Source organism: Notamacropus eugenii, chromosome 4, assembly GCF_028372415.1.
Source record: "Notamacropus eugenii isolate mMacEug1 chromosome 4, mMacEug1.pri_v2, whole genome shotgun sequence".
NCBI classification, from domain to species: domain Eukaryota; kingdom Metazoa; phylum Chordata; class Mammalia; order Diprotodontia; family Macropodidae; genus Notamacropus; species Notamacropus eugenii.
In genome coordinates this window covers 322,337,952-322,358,830 of record NC_092875.1, presented here as the reverse complement: position 1 = coordinate 322,358,830, position 20,879 = coordinate 322,337,952, and the positions used below count along the sequence as shown (strand labels likewise).

The 20,879-nt window shown below is 38.8% G+C and overlaps 2 protein-coding genes across 5 annotated transcripts in view; one reads left to right on the top strand and one right to left on the bottom strand.

The window, feature by feature from the left end:
• LOC140501468 (tetraspanin-36-like) overlaps nt 1-11,356 on the bottom strand; it is a 51,588-nt gene extending 40,232 nt beyond the window's left edge. The window contains 2 exon segments of the mRNA XM_072605125.1: nt 6,716-6,945; nt 11,016-11,356. Coding sequence (XP_072461226.1) covers nt 6,716-6,784 — 69 coding nt within the window. The 5' untranslated portion in view covers nt 6,785-6,945; nt 11,016-11,356.
• The window catches only part of CFAP53 (cilia and flagella associated protein 53), a 102,505-nt gene that overhangs the window by 32,374 nt on the left and 49,252 nt on the right, over nt 1-20,879 (top strand). Inside the window, exon 1 of one of the 4 annotated variants that reach the window (XM_072605119.1) lies at nt 13,941-14,068. The exons of 2 other annotated variants lie outside the window; for them this stretch is intronic. In XM_072605119.1, the coding sequence (XP_072461220.1) occupies nt 14,064-14,068 (5 nt within the window). In that variant the 5' untranslated portion in view covers nt 13,941-14,063. Of the gene's footprint in view, nt 1-13,940; nt 14,069-20,879 lie in introns of those variants that run through there. One more of the 4 variants, XM_072605123.1, reaches the window with a different exon arrangement.

Genomic DNA, 20,879 nt, shown 5'->3' with positions numbered 1-20,879 from the left:
AAAATAAGGTTGATGGAAGCATAAGGAAAGAAGAGAAGAAATTTTGAAAAATCATTTGTATGTACTTCATCTGTTGTGGAACAGAGTTAAAGTCATAGTAATTACACTACTTTCCAAATAAACACACAAAATGAAAGTTATAACTAATCAATGGTCAAGTCCACCAACAGGTCTCAACAAACAAGTACTGGCAGGTGAACATGTTGAAAAGTCCAGCAGGCCATCATGGCAGGACCATATGCATGTAATGACTTATTTACAGTACAATGCTATAAGGTTATATGACACAATATTTTATCATCAAAGTTTCAATGCAGGAAAAAAATCACAAATTTACAATAAATTATTAAATTTAAGATACTTTTTTTTAGAAAATATTTTATATTTTTTTCAAATGATGCAAATTTCAAAAAGAAGAAAAACAGTAAAGGGTTAAAGAGAGTAGATTTCCAGAAGGGTGCTCAGTAATTTCTTTTTTAAAGAGGGCAGAAGGCCAAATAAGTTCGGGAACCTCTACACTGGACATGACATTCTCCTCATTCTGGGCACTCTCTCTGACTTTCCCCAGGCCTGAAATACTTTGCATCCTCATCCTCACCTCCTAGCTTCCCTGGCTTCCTTCAAGTTCTACCTTAAACCTCAATTTCTACAGGAAGCCTTTTTCCATCTCCCTTATTACTAGCATCTTCTCTCTACTTATTATCTCCAATTTATCTTGTTTGCCTCAGTTTCCTCATCTGTAAAATGATGTGGAGAAGGAAATGGCAAACTGCTCCAGTATTTTTGCCAAGAATCAAAGAATCAACCTCATGTTCTTTTGTGTATTGAATATCTTCCTACCCACCCTCACAAAATGAGCCCAAGAATATAAGAAAAGGACCCTCACCCTTCTTTTAAGTGGCCATGTTCCTTAAGGTTAAATGGCCAGGCTCCTTAAGGAGTGAACCTTGTCTAAATGCATATATATGGGGACTTCAAGTACCAAGATGGCAGAATAGCTAAAGAACACTCTGAAGCTCTCCCCCAAGAAATTTCTCTCCAACAACTAGAAAAACCACCTCATAATTGATCTAGGAACAGGGAAGCAGCTTGCCAGCATGGCAGGAAAGGTCTTTTTCATTGAGCTGGGAGAGGAATGATATTCTAGAGAAGCAGTACCAGCCAGGCTCACAGCAAGGGGCCACCAATAAGCTCCCTCTCCTGGTATCCTAGCCAGCTACCAGAAAGACTGTTACTATAGCAATCCAACAGCAAGCCCCATTCCTAGGGCAGCTAAATCTGACACATAGGGGAGGCCAACAGGGAGGCCCCATCCCCGAGGACAAGCGAGAAAGGAAGCCTACCCTCCAGAGAAAACAAGCAGCTAAGCCCTGAAACCTAGTCAATAGTAAGACCCAGAACCTCAGCACAAAAAGCTTGGGACAGTGCAGGACCAAAGCTTAAGTTTCATATAAAATCACCTAATCACAAAAAAAGGCCAGAAAAAAATGAATTAAAAACAAAACGGAGCTTGACTATATAAAGTTACTACAGTGACAGGGAGGATGATCAAGGCATAAATTTAGAAGAGGATAATAGTGTCAAAATGGCTATATATGAAGCTTCAAAGAAAAATGTAATTTGGCCTTAGATCCAAAAAGAATTCCTAGAAGAGCTTAAAAAGGATTTTAAAAAGCATATTAGAGAAGTAGAAGAAGAAATGAGGAAAGAAATGGGAGTATTGCAAGAGAATCATGAAAAAGGAATCAGTAGCATGGGAAAAGATATACAAAGATTTAATGAGAAAAATAACACCCAAAAAAGTAGAACTGACTAAATGAAAAAGGATGTACAAAAGGTCATCACTGAAGAAAACAATTACTTAGAAATTAGAATCGAACAAGTAAAAATTAATGCCTTCATGAGATATCAAAATACAATTTAAAAATTTTAAAGTAAAAAAAGAAAAGAAAATGTGAAATTTTTCTTTTTTTCTTTTTCTTTTATTTTTAATTAATTTATTTGTTTTCAGTTTTCTACAGTCATTTCCATAGAGTTCTTTGATTTTCTCCCCCTTTTCTTATCCCTCCCCAAGAAGGCATGCAATTATTTATGGTTTCTATATATACATTCTTATTAAGCACATTTTCACAAAAATGTTTTCACTGGAAAAACAACTGACCTAGATAATATATCCAGGAGGATGATATAAGAACTATTGGACTACCTGAAAGCCATGATCCCATGATCCAAACAAACAAACAAAAACGGTCTGGACAACATCTTTCAAGAAATTATCAATAAAAACTGTACTGAACCAGAGAGCAAAATAGAAATGGAAAGAATCCACCAATCACCTGAAAAAGATCCCAAAATTAAAACTCCCAGTAACATCATAGCCAAATTCCAGAGCTCACAGATCAAGGAGAAAGTACTGCAAGGAGCCAAAAAGAAGCAATTTAAATATTGTGGAGCTACAATCAGGATTACACAAGATTTGGCAGCTTGAGCAAGACATCAATGAACTTCCTAAGAAAAAAATTCCTAGACCACATGGATTCATAAGTGAATTCTATCAAAGATTTAAAGAACAATTAATCCCAATGCTATATAAACCAGGGAACATAGGCAAATTCCTTTTATGACATAAATGTGGTGCTGATACCCAAACCAAGAAAAGCCAAAACAAAGAAAGAAAATTATAGAGCAATTTCCCTAATGAATATTGATGCAAAATTTTAAATAAAACACCAGCAAAGATATTATAGCAACATATTACAAGGATCATACACTATGACGAGGTGGGGTTTATAACAGGTAAATAAGTGTCTGAGGTAGAATTTGAACTCAGAGATTACTGACTCAAGTCCACCACTCTATCCACTGTGCCATCTGGAGGCATAATGAACACTGAACAAAATCATGGACATTTTTTTAAAATTGTGTTAACAAAATGACCTAGTTAAGAAATAGAATCATCACTATCTTCCTATCCCATCATCTAAACACCCCTCAGCATCATGAGGCCTTTTCCAAAAGGATTACAGACAGTAAAGTGAACTGCTTTGTAGTGAAGCCATTTAATGAGCTCATAAGTATTCTAACTTGTCCCTGACAGCTTTCATAAACAGCACATTAGAAACAAAGGTGATTGCACATATTGTCAGACTCATTTGCTGTCCTGGTTAGTTTTGCTGAACTGTTTTTCTCCTTTCTCATTTTTACTTTCATTTTTTTTGTTACAAAGCATGGTTTACTGCATAGGGAAGAAAAAGGGATATATTTTGAAATTAAGGTCATATTAAGGGGTAGCATTGTGACACAGCATATAGAGTGCTGGCCCTGAAGTCAGGAAGACTCATCTTCCTGAGTTGAATGTGACCTCAGACATATACTATCTGTGTGACCCTGGGGGCAAGTCACTTAACTCTGTTTGCCTCAGTTTCTTCATCTGTCAAAGGAAATGACAAACAATTTCAGTATCTTTGCCAAGAAAACACCAAATAGGATCAAAAAGAATCAAACATGACTGAAAAATGATAACAGTAAAATATATTAATAACAATTCCAAATTTTTAAGGAACAAAGTTTTGTGTTCCATATTGAGAAATTCACCTGAAAATCAAAACTAAGGACATTCAAATTGCCTATTTTTACTTGTATATTTCATATATTCTTCCATAAATTCTCCCAATGATTTAATGAGAGACAAATTACCATTATATCCATTGGCATATTTTTTCATTAAAAAGCTAGCTAACCTACAACTAGAAAACAAAACCAAACAGGGAAAGGAACCATCCATTAACAAACACTTGTGATCTTAAAGCTCCTTCTATACCTAAGTGAGGTTAACAATGATGCCCACAAGCAATAAATAGCTATGAACTTAGAACTGAGGTGTGAACAATGTCATTTCAATGTTAGCAGATCTTTCAAACAAATCCAATTTCAAGTAATCCAGGAAGCACATTGATGAGGACATGAACTCACAGAAGACTGATTCTATTAATTGATTCTATTCTGGGCCATGAAACAATTAATTAGGACAAAACATCTTTTGTGCCTTTGATCCTATCACCTCTGCTCTAATCAGCCTATCTTTTTCTAATCTTCAACCTCTTCAACCTTCCCTACTGCCTTGTCAACATAATCCAAGTCTCTAACTCCATCCTTAAAAACCCTTCAGTAGAGGCTACCATCTCTTATAGATACCTCTTTCTCAGCCAAACTTTTAAGCAAAATTGTCTGTCCTCCCCTATACTCTTCAATCTATAATCTGGTTTCTAGACTAATCACACATCAGAAATTTTCTCCAGTTACCAAATGATCCCTTATTTGCCAGATCTGCTGGGGATGAGGATTGAAAAAAGACCAGCAGATCTGGCAATCTATTTCACATCTTCAGGCCTAAGTTTTCTTATCTGTAGAATGAGAGAGAATGAACTAGCTGGCTTCTAAGGTCTCTCCCAGACCTATATTATGATTCTACAATTAAGATTCGATCTATTACTACTAATCTGAATTTTATCCAGTTGTTCCTGGTTCCTCATTCCTGAAGAAGGCTAACTAAACCTGCAGCCATAATAGCTACACCCACAAAGATGACAGAGGGTTCCTGGTACTCTTGTCATATTGGTTATTTGGAGCCAGATCTGCAGGGCTCAGTTTTCAGAGTCTTTGCCCAAAAGTGGGAGAACATTTTAGCCTAAAGTGGCTCAACTTTGAGATGCTTCTCTGTACATTTTCAAGAGTCTTGGTGCTCTCTAATATTGGGGGGAAATGAAGGGATGTTTTAAAAATAGGCTATGTCCTCATCTGGAAGAGAGAAATTCATTTCTAGGTAAATATCAAAGATCTGAAACAAAGTTCTGAATAATGTGTCCAAGGACTCACACAGCACAGGACCCTGAAGTTTTCATGGTAAACATACAACAGGGAGAGTACAGTGGATAAAGCCAGAAGTCAGGAATATTTCAGTTCATATGTGGCTTCAGATGCTTACTAGATGTGTGATGCTGGGCAAGTCACTTCATTATTATTTACCTCAGCTCCTCATGTGTATGATGGGGACACGTTTGAGAAAGAAAGAGCAAACCACTCAAGAAAACCCCATGTATATAGTTGGATGTGACTGAACAACAATGAGGAAAGAGACCCTTTTTGGAGTGTATAATTAAATGAAGCTCTGAGAATAGAGAGTCAAGCCTGGAGTCAGGAAGACCTAAGTTCCAATCCAGCCTCAGACACTTACTAGCTGTGTGACCCTGGGCAAGTCACTTTACCCTGTTTGCCTCAGCCCTCATCTGTCAGATGAGCTGGAGAAGGAAATAGCAAATTATTCCAGCATCTCCATGAAGAAAACCCCAAATGGGGTCACAAAGAGTCAGACAGAAGTTCTCTGGAGAAGGAAAACTGCCATGGGGATGAGGTTCTGGAGCACTTAGGCGCTGCTATAGTTTTTAAGTGTGGAGGGTAAGAAAGCTCTGCCTCTCTCACAGCTGCTGTTACTGCTGCCTATGATGCCACCAGAGGGATCAGAAAGGTGAGTCCACACAGGAGGAAACTGAGGCCCAGTCAGTAGGAGAATGGTAGTGCAGTAGGAGGAGGAGTATGTTCAGAATTTCAGGACTGGTTGCCACTTTTTCTATGTGACTGCAGGCAAATTTCTTAACCTCTCTGGTCCTCAGCTTCTCCTATGCAGTATGAAAGGGTTATATTAGACAACCTCTCCCAAAGTCCCCTTTTCAGCTCTACATCTGTTATGAACAAGGCAACAAGCCATGCCTAGGATTTTTACTGACCTCTCATATACTCACCAGGGACCAGTTTTAGGAATATTGCAATAATGGGGGTGGGGGGAGAACTGTCATATACTGTTCAAGCACCTTTACAAAAATCTCACTTTATCTTATAAAATAATAACTAGTAACAGGGTTGTTATTGGTACCCTCATTTTACAGATGAGAAAAACAAGGCAGAGCTTAAGTGACTTGCCCCGGGGGTTAACAGCTAGTAAGTGCCGAGAATGAATTTGAGCGCAGATGTTTCTGACTTCCAGGCCCAGAGTCCACTTGACCACTTAATAACAACTTCAGTCTAGCAATACTCCTCTGAATGGTCTCAGCCGAGCTTCCTCTCCCATCTTCCTTTTCCCAGATGAGAGCGTCACCAACCAATGGTATGCCAGGAAACCCTTCCCGAGGATAGCCTGTTTGTTTGACATCAGCATGTTTACTCAAAACCCACCTGCAGCACGTTCAGCCATTAGTCAACTAAGAATTCTCCCTGTCTATTTCTCATGTTCTCCTGAAAAAGCTGCCTTCAATCAATCAGTTCTGCCTTTTTTATTGTTTGCAACTGCATCATGAAACTATTCCTTAAAATGCCAGGTCAGAAAAAGTCACCACTACAAAATGAGATGACGGAGGACATAAAAGGAGCAGAATGGGAAAATGATCTTGAACTTTTCTAATAATCCTGCACACACACACACACACACACACACACACACACACACACCACTCTTGATGGTTTTCATTTCTTTTTTCATGTGCATCAGTTTCACCCCCAGACACCACCTTCTCCACTACCCCAAAGAGGCAGCCCAGCTGTGATGGTTTTTCACAAGGTTTAGTTTTACCGTGAGGAAGCAGCTAGAACAGAGACTGTTATTAAGAGCTTTCCTCCCCTCCCACCCCACCCCACCCCATCCCTGGGGTCCTTGCTCACTTACCAAAAAGATGACACTCAGCAGTAGAAGCACTGTCTTGGAGGTAATCATCCCACAGTCCATGGTGGCCATAGGCCTCCGGGGCCAACGTCTAGGTCGGTGATGTGGCAGCCTGCCTGACACTGAGAGTCTGTGTCGGGTTTCTAGGCTCCCACTCTTCTCAGTTTCTTGGCTGAGTTTGAGCCTCACTCAATCACATGATTTACATATCATCCTACCCAGTCACATGCTTCCTAATGCACAGAGTAGAACAAAACAATCACTGTCCAGGTCAGGACACAGCACAGTTTTTTCTCATCTTTGTTGCCATTTTGCTCTAAAACAGAGAGCTCTGAATGAAGTCAAGAAATTCCCTCGGGGAGTGTCACAAAGTAACTTTAGTCTGTTCCAAGGTCAGCCCTATCCAAGAATACAGTTCATTTACCTTCAGCTGTATGTATATGATTAAAAAAACAAACCAATCAATTTTTACATAGTTCCAAGAATGCAACAAACTGTTTAATGATTGTAGTAACTGAAGAGATACATAATAAATCCTTATTTTAATCCAGAAATTCTCCTTTGTATATTTCCAAGAATAAAACAAACTAATTAATGATTGTAATAACTGTAAAGACAGTGAAATACATAATAAATTTTTTTATTTAGGAAAAAAATCCCCAAATGTAGCGAACTAATTAATGGTTATAATAAACTGTAGTCAGTGACATATATAATAATTTTTTTGTTTAGAAAAAAATCCCCAAATGTAACTAATTAATGGTTGTAATAATTGTAGTCAGTGAAATATAAAATACATTTTTTACTTAGAAAATCCCCATATTCTCCATCTATAAATATTTCAGAGCCTCATGAATTAAGACAAATAAAATATATAATTTGTAAGTCAAAATATCTAAGAATAGCAGACTGGTCCGCTAAGTCTACCCCTTTCTTGTCTCTCCTTGCTGGGAAATGAGGGTACTTCTCCCTTTGTGGTGTTATTATGGTGTAAGGGACTGGGAGGGAGTCGGTTCGAGGATATTGACATTGGTTAAAGTAACAGGATATGATGGGAAGGGCACTGATCTTGGAGTCATATGACCAGAGTATGTGCTTTTCCTTCAGGATATCATCTGACCATGTCTTCTTTTCACAGGTACCCCACCTCCCTTCCCCCTCCCACCCCCATCCTACTCAATGAACTCTGTCTGTGGCTGCCAGATCCAATATCAAGCTCTTCGTAACCTGGCCCTTCCTGCCTTGCCAACATTTTTACACCTTTATCTCAACCTGTTACACACTTCCCTAATTGCATTGTTCTCACTGAACACTCTTCTCCCCCATCCTTTGAACTGGTTCTCTTCCCACACCTATATAATACTGTCCCCTCCCTTCTCACCTTGACCCAGAGGTGGCTGGAGTTAGCTCCAGTTAACTCTTACTAGAATCAATATGAGCATCTGTACCTCAGAAATCATGCTTGATATAGTTTTGTTAATTTCTAGACTTAAGAAAATGTTAATGCAGATTAAATTGTAAAGTGTATCCTGCGCCACATTTTTTTCTCCCAGATACACAGTTGTTAAATATTTTACACCCTTGCTACCACCTCTTAGTTTTCCTGCTTCCTTCAAGTCTTAATTCAAATCCCAGCTTTTAATCAAGGCCTTGCTTGGTCCACTTAGCATCTACTGCTGAGATGAACTCCCTTCTACCCTGGATAGCTACATTTATCCATATCTATCTATCTACCTACCTACCTACCTACCTATCTATCTATCTATCTATTTATCTATCTATCTATCTATCTATCTATCTATCTATCTATCTATCTATCTATATTTGATATATATCTACAGTAATTTACATGATTCTATTGTTTCCCAAAGCAAACTCATTTGGAGGGGTTACTTACCTTTCTCTGTATGCCCAACGCTTGGCCCAGTCCTTGGCACACAATAAGTATTTAATAAATACTTCCTCAATGATAAATGTTGGAGGAGATGTGGAAAAATTGGGACATTAATACACTCTTGGTGAAACTGTAAACTAACTGATCCAACCATTTTAGAGAGCAAACTGGAATTATCAGTTATAAAAGTGTGTATATCCTTTGACCCAGCAATACCACACTATTAGGTCTATTTCCCAAGATGATCAGGGGAAAAGGAAAAGAACCTATATTTTTTTGTGATTTCAAGGAACTGGAAATTGAGGGGATGCTCATCAACTGGGTAATGAATGAACAAATTGTGATATATGATTATGATGACTACTGTGCTGTAAGAAATGATGAGCAAGATGATTTTAGAAAAACTTGAATGAAATAATTAAAAGTAAAGAGAGCAGAACCAAGAGAACATTGTATAGTGTAACAACTTGATTGTTAGAAGAATAATTGCGAGCATCCAAGTTATTCTGAGTACTGTAAATATTCAAATCAAATTTAAAGATCCTATGAAGGAAGATGCTATCCATTTCCAGAGAAAGAACTGATAAATAGAAGTATGCATAGTATACCTTTATAAATCTGTGTCAAATGGTAGGCTTCTTTTGTGTGGGATGGGGAGGGAGGGTTCAGAACTTAGAATGTTACCCCCAAAATTAATTTAATTAAAAAAATAAGGCATAGAAGGCTTAGGGGCAAACAGCACGGAGAGTACAGAGACAAGAGGCAGAAGAGGGATGAATACAGAGGTAGAAGGCATGAAGACAGGGAAGGCAGGCAGTGTAGAGAAGCAGGAGAGAGGTGCAGAGGACACTCATATGACCCAGCTGGAAGCACTAGGCAGCATGGACCCCATGGAGATGGACACATGCCCAGAGGACAGGAATTTGGGTCTCATTTTTATAGGATTTTTGGGGGGACAACAGACTAACTCTTTTCATCTGCACCACCTTGAGGGGTAATTCACTAACATACCCAAATCCTCTCAATGTTGTCAGTAAACTTTAAAGTTAACATACGCACATTATCTCAAAGTTAGCAGCAGCAGCTGGTGTTCTGCTGGTCTTACTGCAGATATCTGAAGTTTACCTGAGATTTCCATATGACAGGACCAAAAAATCCTGGCAGCAAACTTTAGATGGCTTCCTCTGATTTAGCACGTTACCACCAGCTTGTGATTTTTGGTTAATATGTGATACAGTTTGCAAATTATTCTCCTTTTATCTTTGGGAGTTTGTACTTGACTTTAGGTCACCCTTTGCAATCTTATTTCATGCTATTGTTACTTCATACTGTCTACTTGTAAACTTATTATACTGACTAAAAGAGGGGATGGGGAGTGGTCGGGGGACATGAACAAGATACATTTTTAACACCACCTCCCAGAATTGCTGTGAGAACCAAATGTGATAATATTGTAAAGTGCTTAGCACATTGCCTGGCACATAGCTTGCTTCTTTCCTTCCTAGTACTTTAACTTCTTAAGAAAATACATGTTCCTTAGACATCTAACATATGTCCCTAGCAGCATTTTATAGTTCTCTCACCCACACATTTAATTGGAAACACTTCCTGAATTTACTGGGATTTTTAACCTGGATATCTATCTCTTGGTTCCCTCTCACTGCATATTATATGAAGTTATTCCTTAACATCTTTCCTAAAATTCCCTCATTCAAGCTTGGAGTGTTAATTTATAGCTGTAAGAGACCTGAGAAATCTAGTCCAACGCCCTCATTTTTCAGAAAAGAAAATTAGGGCTGAGATATGTGACTTGTTCAAGGTCATACTGCTAAGTAAATAGCAGAGTAGGAATTTGAGAACAGATCTTTCTGATTCAGATTTAATGTTCTTTCCGCACAACATCCTGACCCTGCCCTAGCATACTAGAGTGACCAATAATTGTTAGTTAACTAACATTTATGATAGAGCTATTTATGGTTTATAGAAAGTACTTTACAAATATTATCTTATTTATCTTAAGGATCCTGGGTATGTAGGTGCTATTATTATTCTCCTCAGATATTTTACAGGTGAGGAAATTGACGCAGAGTTAAGTGCCCTGGGCAAGTCACTTAACCCTGTATGCCTCAGTTTCCTCATCTACAAAACGAGCTGGAGAAGGAAATGGCAAACTACTTCATTATCTCTGCCAAGAAAACCCCAAATGGAGTCACACGGAGTCAAACGCTGCTGGAATGACTGAGCAACAACCCCCTAGCCGTCTAAGTTAATACCTAGGCTGACCAAATTAGTTAGCATAGAGTCATTGTGTTCATGATTTAATGAACATATTAAAAGATCTCGAAGCTAATCATAAATAAACTTTGTGTCAAAGGGGAAAAAGGGCCAAAAAGATATTAAGTAACTTACCCAGCTTCATGTAAAGGTTGTCACAACCTCAGAGGAAACCCCAAACCGTCTGGATCTTCTTCTCTTCTCTAGTTAGTCAAAAGTCACTCTTTAGAATAAGACTGATGATGTTGGTGACCAGCTTTCAAAGAACCATACTAGCCAGGAATACCAGAAAAAAATGCAAAAGTCGTAACCTCTGGAAATTCTCTCAATAACTAATATTTATGCTGTGCTATCTTTGACAGTTTTAAAATAACGTGGCCAAATCCTGGCCCCATATATATATGTATTTATATATCACATAAACTTAATAAGGTGCCACAATGTGAATGTACTCTCCTTGGTGTACCACAGAGACCAAATGGGGAGGAAATATCTTTGTCCCAGTATCTAATGTGAGTGAAGTAGATGATCTCACAATATGTGCTTGTGACCTGCAAATTAGGTTGCAGTTTCATTACTTTGAAATAACACTACTTTATTTTCCCCCCAAATTCATCCTTCATTCCCTTACCCTTTACTATAAATTACAGCTTACAAAGTGAAATATATCACTGATTTGTTTGATTCTCCTCTTTGCATTACAGTAAGGAATACATATCTTCCCTGTCCTGTCCTTCTTTCTAACTACATGCACAGGCAGGAGTTTACACCATCATTTTGCTCTTAGCCTTCTCTCTCCTAGGAGTACATGGTAGGTTCAAAGCAAGTACAGAACAGATCTATTGGTTTTAGGTCATGGAGGAAACCTGTTGCACACATAGCTGGGCAACACCAAGAGCTTTTGTGAATGGTGCCATGGGTGATTTTTTGCTGAGGGAGAGGAGGAGTACTTTCCCTGGGACTATTGGAAACTCACAGAAGACAGTCCTCATCTCTCCATCATGAGGAACAGGGATACATCTTGTGACTAAAAGCTAAGAGTGGTACTTTTATATAACTATTCTTCACTCTGAAATATAGTTTTTTACCTTATGGGCACTCAGTAAATATCAGTTGACTATTTGAAAAGTGAGGCAGGTAGGTGGCAAAGTGGAGAGAGTGTTGGGGCCTGTTTGCCTCAGTTTCCTTATCTGTAAAATGAGCTGGAGAAGGAAATGGCAAACCACTATAGCATCTTTGCCAAGAAAACCCCAAAAGGAGTTATGAAGAGTTGGACATGACTGAAAAGTGATTGAACAATAAAAGGCCAACCAAGATGGTGGAACAGGAGAAAGGACTCCATTCCACACAAGTGTTCCAACAATGATCTAAGAATGTCAGATCAAATAGTAACAGAGAAATTGAAGGAGAAACTGCAGTGAGTGATCTTTCCAGCCCAAGATCAGAAAAACAACCTCTAGGCAACTACCAAACAGGGGTGGCCCCAAATTCTGAGCTATATCAGCAGTGCAGAGTCATCCAGAGTTGGTCTTAGACTAAGCCCCTGGCACAAGACAATTACAAGGGATCTACAGGGGGGCTCCCAGAGCTCTAAGGTAGGCCAACCCAGAGGGGATCACAGACTTAGCTCTTGGCCCTGCCTAGCAGATACAGTTAAGAGAACAAATTTAGTGCCCAGAACTCCGAGCTAGGTCTGCAGTACACAGAAACCCAGAGATGACATGGACTCAGCCACACATCAGGCTAGCAGTTCAGGGCCTGGAGCAAGGATTTAACCTTCAGAGACCCCTTCAAGGAGGTTGACCAGAGTAAAACATGGACTACTCAGTCTCTTGTCCAGGGGATCAGAGAAGAGGAATCTCAAATGCTGGATTCAGCCCTGAAAATTCCTCCAGGTAGGTTAGTAATGCCTTTATCACTAAAAGTATGCTAGCAAAGCATATCACTGGAAGTATGACTATAATAATAAAAAAAAAGCTAAAAGAGCTATTTATGAGACCAGTTTTGCCCAAGCCCCAAACCCAGAAGAAGATAATAACTCCAAAATGCATGCAAGTATCAAAGAAAAACATTAATTGCTCATAAAATCAGTTAGAATTCCAAAAAGAAATGGTATAAGTTTAAAAATTCATTTTTAAAATGATAGTAAAAATGAAATGAGATTACTAGAAGAAAAATCTGAAAAAAGAGAAAGTGCTATGGAAGAGAATTGTAGGGAGAAAAATTAATAGCTTGGCACATAGTTATAAAATCTTACCCTAGTAGCAGACTCCCTGAAAAATAGAATGGACCAAATAGAAGCCAAATGATTCCATGAGACAAAAAAGAGTCAAATGGTGGGGGAAAGATAGAAGAAAATGTAAAGTATTCCTTATAAAAAAGACTATTGACCTAGAAAACAGTTGAAGAGATAATTTAGGAATCATTGTACTACTTGAAAGTGATGAGCCAAAAAGATCCTGGATGCCATACTTCAAGAAATCGTGAAAGAAAACTGCCCAGATCTCTAAGAACTAAAGGGCAAAATGAAAATAGAAAGAATTAATCAGTTACCTCCTGACAGAAACCCTAAAATGAAAACTCCTAGGAATATCATAGCCAAAATCTAGAATTTACAGGTCAAAGAAAAAAATACTGCAAACAGCCAGAAAGAGAGTTTAAGGAACAAGAAACCAGTCAGAATTATACAAGATTTAGCAGGTACCACTATAAAAGAGTGAGAACATGGAATACAATATGCCAAAAGGTAAAAAAGATATAAACTAACAACCAAGAATAACCTACCTAGCAAATAATCTACAGGGGGAAAGTGGACTTTAATTAAATAGAGGACTTTCAAACATTCCTACTGAACAGATTGGATAATATTTTAAAGTTTGAAATAATAAATATGGAAGTAAAGAGAGATGTAAAAGCATTCCTAGAAGAGAGAAATCAGAAAAGACTTCATAATGATGAAGTAGCTGGGGGCAGGGAGGAATGACACAAGAATCCCCAAGCAACTATGACGTCAGCAGGAACCACAGAAGGAGTCAGATAAGGTGGAGGGCTTGGGAGTGATTTTTGTAATGTTTTGATGATCTTACAGAAGGAAAAGGGAGGCGGAAGAAAGATGCTTTGGGTAATAAGGCATTACTAGCCTGTCTGGAACTGGACTTCACGCTAGTGAAGAAGAGGAGAGGAATGGGGTCAGTGGATTATTATTATTTTACTTAATGGGAGGGAACTAATAGAAGTCTATACAAAACAAGAAAGAGTGGAGGGAGCAGATTACTTGAACCTCACTTTAAAATGATACAGAGTGAAGTGAGCAGAGCCAGGAGAACAATTTATACTACAAAAATTAGACTGCAAAATCAAATAATTCTGAAAGTGATCACACAATGATCAACCATGCTTCCATTAGATCAGTTATTTCAAATATTACCAACCTCCTGACAGAGAGATGATGGATTAAATAGTTTAGCTAATTTCCTGTAGAACACAGTCCTAAATTCTAAGTCTCAATTTTAGTTCAAAATACAATATAACTTTAGAAAAACATACAAAGCAACTACTACATGTAGTTGAAAGAAAGTAAGATCATTCCTAACTGAGGGAATCTGAAAAGGTTTCATGGAGGAGGTGGCCTTTGAGCTGGTCTTTGAGAAAGAGTAGGATTTCAACAAATAAAAATGGAGAAGTAAGAGACAGATTAGATAGATAGATAGATGGAAGGATGGATGGATGGATAGATAGATAGATGATAGATATAGATAGATAGATATAGATAGATAGATAGATAGATAGATAGATAGATAGATAGATAGATAGATAGATAGATAGACAGATAGATAGATAGGTAGATAGATAGATGGATAGATGGATAGTAGATAGATAGATAGATAGGTCTATAGATAGATATTCCCCCAGAATGAATTTGTTCATCCCAAATGGAAATGTTTCATATCAGAACACTGATTAAAAGTGTAAAGCTGCCCAGTGCTTTCTCCCCTCGCCACTCAGTCTTCCAAATACTCTCTCAGAGATGGTAACTGGAAGCGAGTTTAGTTGGCAAGGTTCGGATAAATTGTACTAGACCAGCTCAGATTTCACAGATATAACCATGCTTGCTCCCATACTGGCATATGACTTGTGGGAATTCTGGAGAAAGCAAGCCACAAATCCTCATAAGCACCCTCTATTGTAATAATGACAACATAGAGGAAGGAAACCCAAAGCAAATACAGTTGTACCAGCCTCTAGACAATTCTGCTCCTTCCTGTCATTCTCTTATTTTTCTCATGCCAAGTAATGCACAGCTCACCACAATCAGTGACTGTCCCACTATGCTCTAACACTGTACCAAGGGTGGTCCCCACTTTCACCATATTCCACCATTCGCCAGCTCTTGTGCTGAGCACTTACTGTGACTTATATTCCAAGCTACAGATCTGCTTGTGGGAAGGGGCAGGGAGAGAATGGACTCCCCCATAGACATTATAGGGATCTCAGAAACTTGCCATTCAGATTTAATCCATAATCAATAATCAGTCAATCTACAGGCTTAGAAGCCATTACTTCACCCACATTACTTCACCCACTTCATCCACCCAGCCAAACTAGCCTTCTTGCTGTTCCTCACACATGACCTTTTCTTTCCTTTGTACAGGCTGTCACCCCCTTGACGGAAATGTACTGTCTTCTCACCTCCCCATCTCAAAATCCTTCCTTCAAAGTTTAGTACAATCTCCAGCTCCTATACGAAGCCAATTCTGATCGCCCTAGCTTCTGGTATACTAGCCCACAGATCAATTGCTTTGCATTTATTTTGTAAAAAAATTTTGTATGTACTTATATAAATGTTCACATATTGCTTCTCCTGTAGAATATAAACTCCTCCAGGGTAGGAGTGCCTGGCATAAAGTAGGTACCTGATAAGTATTTGTTAGTTAATTGATTGATTAATTGATCTTCAGACTTTGGCTCCCAAAAATTTCCCAAGCACACAACAACCCCTCTCCTCTCTCCATCCCAAAATGCTCTAATCTCCTGACAACCAGAAAGTCACAGTACAAATAATTGATGATAATAACAATAACTGTATTACTAACTTTGGAGCCAGAAATATAGCTTTGAATCCTGGTTCCTGTGAATTATTCAATAATTATAAAGGGAAAGGGAAGAATGAGAGTAACTATTCACATACTTATTCTAGTTTAACCATAGCTGGTCATTGTGTAATCCTGTTCAGTAATAAGGACCAAGGACTCTCAGTCATTAAATATTCATCTCCAAGTGTTCTGTGTTCCACTCAATGCTAGGAAGGGCCCTGAGTAATACCAAGCACTCTCTTTCTCCCTCTCTCTCTCTCTCTCCTCTCTCTCTCCCTCTCTCTCCCTCTCTCTCTCTCTCTCTCTCTCTCTCTCTCTCTCTCTCTCTCTCTCTCTCTCTCTCTCTCTCTCTCTCTCTCGTTCTTCAGGAACTGGCTACCTCTTTCCCCTTTTGTGACCCTTTTTGTGCATAAGAATGTTCATCTTGAGCAGGCGGATTTCAGAAAAACCTGGAAAGACTTACATGAACTGAGGCTGAGTGAAATAAGCAAAACCAGGAGAACATTGTACACAGTAGCAGTGACATTGTGCGATGACCAGCTTTGTTAGACTTACCTCTTCTCAGCAATGCAATGGCTTAGACAATTCCAAAAGTCTTGTGATGGAAAATACTATCCACATCCAGAGAAAGAACTATGGAGTCTGAATGCAGATCAAAGCAGACTATTTTCTTTCTTTTGTTCTGATTATTCTTTCACTACATGACTTATATGGAAATACATTTAATATGATTGTACATGGATAGCCTATATCATTTTGCATACCATCTTGGGGAGGAGGAAAAGAAGGGAAGGGGAAAATTTAGAATTTAAAATCTTATAAAAGTGAATGTTGAAAACTAAAAATAAATAAATAATGATGATTTAAAAAAAAAAAAAAAGAAAAAGTCCTGTGGACTTATCCAATTAGATTCTTGGTTCAGTGCCTCCATCCACTAGAAAAACACTCTGTCTCTTTTCCCACCCTTGTTATTTTTCAATGGGGTTTACTCTCAAAGACACGGCATATTTGTACACAGGTCTTCTACCATCACAACAGGAAAAGGAGTAAAAGCATGTACATCAAAACCCTCAGCAGACTGGGTTCCCAACATTCTTTCTTAGAGCAAGCTACTATCCCCATGATTTGGTAAATAAGTTAAAACATAGAGATCTCAAGAAGCAGTTTTGATATTCTGATATTTGATATTCTGGCTCTAACCCCCTCCTTCCAGCTGCTGCCCTTACTGGTGTGAGTTGAATAAAGCATTAGCTCTTTCTTGGGGTCTTAGCATTAGTTTGGGCCTGACCATTATGGCCGGCTCTTGTTGCAGCTCCCTTTCTGTAGGTCCTTAGTTCCGGCTGGGCTGGGGGCAGTAGGTAACAACTCCTGTCACTGTTGTCCATACATTTAATTCAGTCTCTACTTTGTTCTGGCCATGCTTCCACTTGTAGACACTGGATCATTTAAGGCATACCAGAATTATTAAAATGTTAGTGCCATAAAATAGAGGAAGTCAAAAGCATGATGACTTACAGAAAGCTATCTAATTTGGGCCTGAACTTTATCAGTAAAAATCCCAATGGGCTAACTCCCTCTCGACAAAATTTCTCTCAAGTCCATACCAACCTCACCCATTCTTTGGCTCTTCCATCTGGCTCTAAAGTTTTATGGGTGGGACCAATCCATAGCCATAACAAAACTAGAAGCATAAAGAAATTAAGATTAATTTCTCTATCACTTTCCTCCAGGCTTCAACCTCACTCATTCCCCATATCTAATTTGTTGTCAATTCCTGTTGTCAATCAATTCTACCTTAGTAGAAACTGTAAATCTACCCCTTCTCTCTTCTGACATCGTCACCACCCTCCTAGATTATTTGCCATAATCTTCTGGTTGGTCTCTCTGCCTTAAATCTCCCCCCATTCTAGTCCATCCTCTACTCAGTTATCAGATTGGGTTTCCTAAAGCTGAGGTCTGATTATGTCACCCTCTTTTTAAAAAGTAATTTCAGTGGCTCCTATTTCCTCCAGGATTAGCCATACAATCCTCTGACTTCTAAATTCCTTCATAACCTAGCTCCTTCCTACCTTTCCAGTGTTCTTATGCCTTATTCCTCTTCATGTACTCTGTGATCCAGTGACACTGACCTCCTTTCTTGTTATTCCTCACACAAGGCACACCAACTCTGTTCATTTTTACTGGGATTTTCTCCCTCCTCATCTCTGCCTCCTTGGCTTTCATGGCTTCCTACAAATCTCAGCTAAAATCCTGTCTTTTGCAAGAAGACTTTCCCAGTTGGCTTTAATATTGGTGACTTACTGACTTCCTTCTGAGATTATCTCCAATTACATATAACATATATGTGTGTATACACATATATGCACACATAATATATAGATATATGTATATGCATCTTATATAATACATATATGTATAACATGTATAATATATACATGTCTATATATCCAATAATAAATGTATATTATATGTAGCATGCAAATACTATATAATGTGTATATATGTAATCTTTTTACATCATATATCTATACGTTTTGTTTGCATATATAGTTGTTTGCATGCCATCTCCTCTATTCTACTATAAATTCCTAGAAATTGGAGACTATTGGGGCAGAGCCAAGATGGCAGAGTAGAAAGAAGACACAAAAATGCAGGCTCTCCCCACACAGCCCATAAAATACCTGTAGAGAGGGACTCTCAACAAATTTTGGAGCAGCAGAAGTGGAGAACAACAGAGTGGAGGAGATTTCCAGGCCAGGGTGATCTGAAAGACCCATGGAAAGGTCTATTGTCTGTTGCACCAGACACAGAGTGGAGCCCAGCCTTGGCCACGTGGCTGCGAACAGCCCTCAGGGGCGGAATCTCCAGTCCCACTAGCAGCTGGTTCTTAGATCCCTCAACCCACAGGCGCCAAAGATCAGTGATGGGGTTTTTTCAGCTGGCCAGGAAGGGAGAAGGGCCTTCCCACAGCTCTGGCCTCAGGCAGCAGTCCACAGAGGCCACATCGGGTAGGCAGCAGTTTTCATGGCAGCCTCTACAGCAGCCCGTGACATTGTTGAATCGTAAAAACCACTGGGGGCACTGAGGAGCTGATTCTTGCCTCCACCCTGTGTAGAGGTCCTGAGGGAGCTGGTCTTTGTCTCACACTGAATGGAGGCCCTGCCCCCACAGCTTGACTGAATCCCACCTCCTCAGTGCTGGCTTGGTGGAACTAGAGGCCAGGTGCCTGTGGAGAGGAAACTCTGCTACGATTCTGGGCACAAAAATCCCTTTCTGCGCCCAGACCAGTATACGCTTGATTGTGCCACCTTAGAGGAACTGAGATGTTACAGATTCCCAGAGTACACCCTACTCTTGAGAAATGACCCAAAAGTCAAGTAACTGGTTGGGAAAATGCCCAAAAAAGGGGAAAAAAATAAGACCATAGAAGGTTACTTTCTTGGTGAACAGATATCTCCTCCCATCCTTTCAGATGAGGAAGAACAATGCTTACCATCAGGAAAATACATAAAAGTCAAGGCTTCTGTATCCCAAACATCCAAAATAAATATTCAATGGGCTCAGGCCATGGAAGAGCTCAAAAAAGATTTTGAAAATCAAGTAAGTGAGGTGGAGGAAAAACTGGGAAGACAAATGAGAGAGATGCAAGAAAAGCATGAAAAGAGGGTCAATACCTTGCTAAAGGAGACCCAAAAAATGCTGAAGAAAATAACACCTTTAAAAATAGGTTAACAATTGACAAAAGAGGTCCAAAAAGCCAATGAGGAGAAGAATGCTTTAAAAAGCAGAATTAGCCAAATGGAAAAGGAGGTTCAAAAGCTCACTGAAGAAAGTAGTTCTTTCAAAATTAGAATGGAACAGATGGAGGCTAATGACTTTATGAGAAACCAAGAAATCACAAAACAAAACCAAAACAATGAAAAAAATGGAAGATAATGTGAAATATCTCATTGGAAAAACAACTGACCTGGAAAATAGATCCAGGAGAGACAATTAAAAAATTATGGGACTACCTGAAAGCCATGATCAAAAAAAAGAGCCTGGACATCATCTTTCATAAAATGATCAAGGAAAACTGCCCTGATATTCTAGAACCAGGGGGCATAATAAATATTCAAGGAATCCACCAATCACTGCCTGAAAGAGACCCAAAAAGAGAAGCTCCTAGGAACATTGTGGCCAAATTCCAGAGTTCCCAGGTTAAGGAGAAAATATTGCAAGCAGCTAGAAAGAAACAATTCAAGTATTGTGGAAATACAATCAGGATAACACAAGATCTAGCAGCTTCTACATTAAGGGACTGAAGGGCATGGAATATGATATTCCAGAAGTCAAAAGAACTAGGACTAAAATCAAGAATCACCTACCCAGCAAAACTGAGTATAATACTTCAGGGGAAAAAATGGTCTTTCAATGAAATTGGTGACTTTCAAGCATTCTTGATGAAAAGACCAAAGCTGAAAAGAAAATTTGACCTTCAAACATAGGAATCAAGAGAAGCATGAAAAGGTAAACAGCAAAGAGAAATCATAGGGGACTTACTAAAGTTGAACTGTTTACATGGAAAGAAAATATTTGTAACTCTTGAAACTTTTTTCAGTACCTGGGTAGTTGGTGGGATTACACACACACACGCATGCACACACACACAGAACACAAAGTGAATTGAATAGGATGGGATCATATCTTTAAAAAATGAAATAAAGGGGTGAGAGAGAAATATATTGGGAGGAGAAAGGGAGAAATGGAATGGGGAAAATTATCTCTCATAAAAGAGGCAGGCAAAAGACTTTTCAGTGGAGGGAAAAAGAGTGGAAGTGAGAGAAAAAACATGAAGCTACTCTCATCACATTCGACTAAAGGAAGGAATAAAATGCACACTCATTTTGGTATGAAAACCTATTTT